This window comes from Erinaceus europaeus, chromosome 10 (genome assembly GCF_950295315.1).
Source record: "Erinaceus europaeus chromosome 10, mEriEur2.1, whole genome shotgun sequence".
Lineage (NCBI taxonomy): Eukaryota > Metazoa > Chordata > Mammalia > Eulipotyphla > Erinaceidae > Erinaceus > Erinaceus europaeus.
In genome coordinates, this window is record NC_080171.1 from 32,207,694 (window position 1) to 32,211,791 (window position 4,098).

General features: G+C 41.9%; 1 protein-coding gene across 1 annotated transcript in view; it reads left to right on the forward strand.

Annotated features, from left to right (window-relative positions):
• The first annotated feature begins 254 nt into the window (after window positions 1-254).
• Window positions 255-4,098, forward strand: part of LOC132540799 (uncharacterized) — a 26,469-nt gene continuing 22,625 nt past the window's right edge. The window contains exons 1-3 of the mRNA XM_060198977.1: window positions 255-492; window positions 776-913; window positions 2,325-2,434. Coding sequence (XP_060054960.1) covers window positions 255-492; window positions 776-913; window positions 2,325-2,434 — 486 coding nt within the window. The remainder of the gene's footprint in view (window positions 493-775; window positions 914-2,324; window positions 2,435-4,098) is intronic.

Sequence of the window (4,098 nt, forward strand, 5' to 3'; positions counted from 1 at the left end):
TTTTGGGGTTTGCTTGTGCAGGGGCACACAGAAAGGGATGAGACAAGTAGCAGGAAAAAGAACTGGCACTCGATGGGTGACAGACAATTGACTATGCTTGCATGGCCAGGCCCCTCGCAGGGCCTTAAGGAGTCTTAGCTTAGGGGTAGCTGTATGATCCCCAGCCTCGGTCTCAACAAAGTTGAGAATCCCCACTGAGCTGAGACGACTCCACAGACACGCAGGTTGAGAGCCCACTCACGGCCCGTAGTCTAATGACCGTGAGGCACCCAACACACAAGCATTCACACCAAGGCATTCATTCAGTCAAGAGGGGGCGATTACCTGACCGGCCGCCACTACTAAGATATTACAAGTCAGGCCTTCGGGAATCACTGGAGAGTAGCTCTGGCCAGGCTCCGTCAGTTGCACTGACAAGGTCAATCTTTTCGCGAATCGCCAAAGAGAGAACAGACAAAGGGAGACGCAACAGAGCCACAGGGAACGTCTCCTGTGGGATTCGAACCGGGGGTGCGACTTAGGTGTCTCCAGGAAAATTCCTGTCTGGAGAGACCTCGGGCTCGGGCCCGGCGGCTACCACCCAGGTCGTTTTTCCCCTAGCTCTGGCGTGCCAGGTACTACTTCCTGGTGGTAGTGTGGCATGGCACACACACACACACACATACACATACACACACTATTCAGGACTCTATTTCAGACCCTGGCTTCCAGACGCTATTTCAGGCCCAGGCTTCCAGACCCTGTTTCAGGCCCAGGCTTCTGGACCCTGTTTCAGGCCCAGGCTTCCAGACCCTGTTTCAGGCCCAGGCTCCAAGCAGCCTGGAAGTTGTCACTTCCCAATGCTGTGGTCTGGGATTTCAATGCGGCGTCCCGCAATCCACAGACCCCACGCCCTTGCGGGGACACACAAGCGGTATACTGTGCACAAAAATCAGGCCTGACTTACCGGTGCCGGGCAAAAGGCTTCCAAGGATCCGGATCCGGGATGGGGTGTCCTCAGGAATCCCTGTCTGAGGATATCTTGCTGGGGCCTCCAAATGTTAGCGAGCAAAATCAAACCACCATCCACTGCAAGGAAGCAAAAGATGTTTATTCACGAATTCGAATCCGGGTCAAGAGGTGACTGACAGCAGTCCACCAGGCTCAACCGCCGAACAGGGCTCAAACCACACAGTTTATAGGATTTCAGAATACACTCAGGGAGGGGGAATGCATCACCTTATCAATCTTATATCCAATAATATGCTATAGAAAACACGGAGTCCCAATCATTTCAAACCTAGCAAAAAGCGGGGATCCACTCAGAGCAAAGCGCGGGCCTAACTTCAAACATTGCAAAAACCACACAACCAATAGAACCTAGCCAGAGTAGGGTCACCACATCCTCCCCGCCATCAGCCACAACCTTCTGGTAAACAGTTTCCTTGTGCAAAGGTCCTGATAAGCCTTGCCTGTATGCGGGGTCTTGGTAAACAACTAGTGGCTTACTGATTAGGTCCTGTGTTTTCAAGGGGGAAGGGTAAGGAATTTTCCATCTTACACACATGTATAGCAGTAAGAGAATCACTTTATAGGAAGTGCTACATACTTTAGTATTCCTATAAATATTCTTTTGCTTTGTTCTGAGTTGAAGCTAGCTTCATAGAAATAGGCTGAACTGGGCCAGGTGGTGGTGCATCTGCTACAGTGCACATGCTACAGTGCACAAGGATCTAGGTTCGAGCCCCCAGTCCCCATCAGCAGGGGGAAAGGTTTGCAAGTGGTGAAGTGTTGCAGGTGTCTCTGTCTCTCACCCTCTCTATCCCTCCCTTCCCTCTTGATTTCTGACTGTCTTTATCTAATAAATAAATAAATAAATAAAATTTTAAAATGAAAAAAATAGGCTGAACCTTTTGGATCTTGATCTTAAGATGTTATGACGTGAAGTGTCCTGCCAGTATTTTCTTCTATGTATTTGATAGTTTCTGGCCTAATGTCCATGTCCTTGTTCCACTTGGAGTGGACTTTAGTGCTTGGTGATAAGTTCATGTTTGATGATGGTTCAACTTCCTCTGCTTGTATGTTTAATTCAAATTTCCTAGCACCATTTATTGAAGAGACTCTCCTTTTACCATTTAATAGTTTGAGCACCTTGTCAAAACTTAGTTGGTTTTAGATGGGGTGGCTAATTTATGGGCCTTCAATTTTATTCCACTGATTTCTGTGTCTATTTTTATTCCAGTAGCAGGCAGCTTTGATTACAGTATCTCTGTAATCAAAGTATACAGTATAACTTGAGGTCAGGTAGTGTAATGCTCCAGTCTTGTTCCTTTTTTTTTTTTAAGATTGCTTTGGAAATCCTGGAGAATTTTTGGTTCCAGATAAAATTTTTATAACTTTTGTTCATTCCCTTAAAGAAGTTCATTGGTACCTTGATGAGGATGGCATTAAATCTGTATATGGCTCTGGGAAGGATGGCCATTTTGATGATATTAAACCTCTCCAATCCATGAAAATGGAATGTCTTTTATTCCCAAATATTTATTTGTTTTTTCTGCTATGGTGAAAGGGTATTGATTTCTATATCTTTTATTCTTCTGATTTTGGTGTTTGCATAGAGGAATGCCATTGATTTTTGTGTATTGATTTTGTAGACTGCCACTTTACTATATTGTACAATAATATTCAGGAGTTTTATACTGGACTCTTTAGGGTTTTGTATGCATATAATCATATCATATGACATATGGACAGTTTAATTTTCTTTTCTTCTAATCTGTAGTTCCTTTTATTCATTTCTCTTTCCTAATTGCTATGGCTAGGAAGTTCAAGGCAATGGTGAGTAGTGGTGGTGATAATGGTTGGCTCTGCCTTGTACCTGGCTAGAGAATAAATTCCTTCAGTTTGTCACCATTCTTGTTGACTGTTGGTGTACTGTATATAGATTCAACTAGTTTGAGGGATTTTCCATTTACCCCATTTAAAAAAAAAGTTTTGATGATGAAAGAATGTTAGACCTTGTCAAAGGCTTTCTCTGCATCTATTGATATGATCATGTGATTTTTGGTTTTAAATTAATTGATGTTATGTGTATCAAATCAGGCCTTGCATTTCTGGGATAAATCTACTTGGTCATGGTGCACAATCTTCTTGATGTCTTGCTGTATGCAGTTTGCTAGAGGAATCAAATCCAGAAGCAAATAAAACTAAAGCAAAAATAAACCCATAGGAGGACTATATCAAACTGAAGAACTTCTGCACAACAAAGGATACCACCACCCAAACAGAAAGACACCTATGGCATGGAGAAGATCTTTACACAACATACAGCAAAGGACTAATAACCAAAACACACAAAGAGCTCATTAAACTAAATACCAAAAAAAAAAAAAAAAAGAAACCAACAAAAAAAACCAAAACAAACAAACAAAAAGTAACCCTATTAGAAAATAGGGCCAGGACATGGACAGACATTTCACCAAGGAAGAGATCCAGAGGGCCAACAGATCTATGAGAAGGTGGTCAAAGTTACTGGTCATCAGAGGAATGCATATAGAGACAACAATGAAATACTACTTTACATCTGTGAGAATGTCATTCATCAGAAGGGACATAAATTACAAATGTTGGAGAGGATGTGGAGAAAATGGGACACTTCTGCACTGCTAGTGGAAGTGCAAAATTGTCCAACCACTGTGGAAAGAAATCTGGAGATTTATCGGGACACTAGAAATGGACCCACCCTACAACTCAGCAATTCCTCTCCTAGGCATTTACCCAATAGAAACACCTATCAGAAGTGATATATCTATATCTATATCTATATCTATATCTATATCTATAATCTATATCTATATCTATATCTATATCTATATCTATATCTATATCTATATCTATTCTATATCTATATCTATGTTCATAGAAGCACAATTTGTAATTGCCAGAACCTGGAAGCAATCCAGATGTCCAATATCAGATGAATGGCTAAAAAAATATCGTAGGTATATATACACAGTGGAATACTACTCAAGATGAAACTTGAGGACATCATGTTGAGTGAGATAAGCCAAAAAGAAAAGGATGAATACCAAATGATCTCACCTATTAGTAGGACTTAAT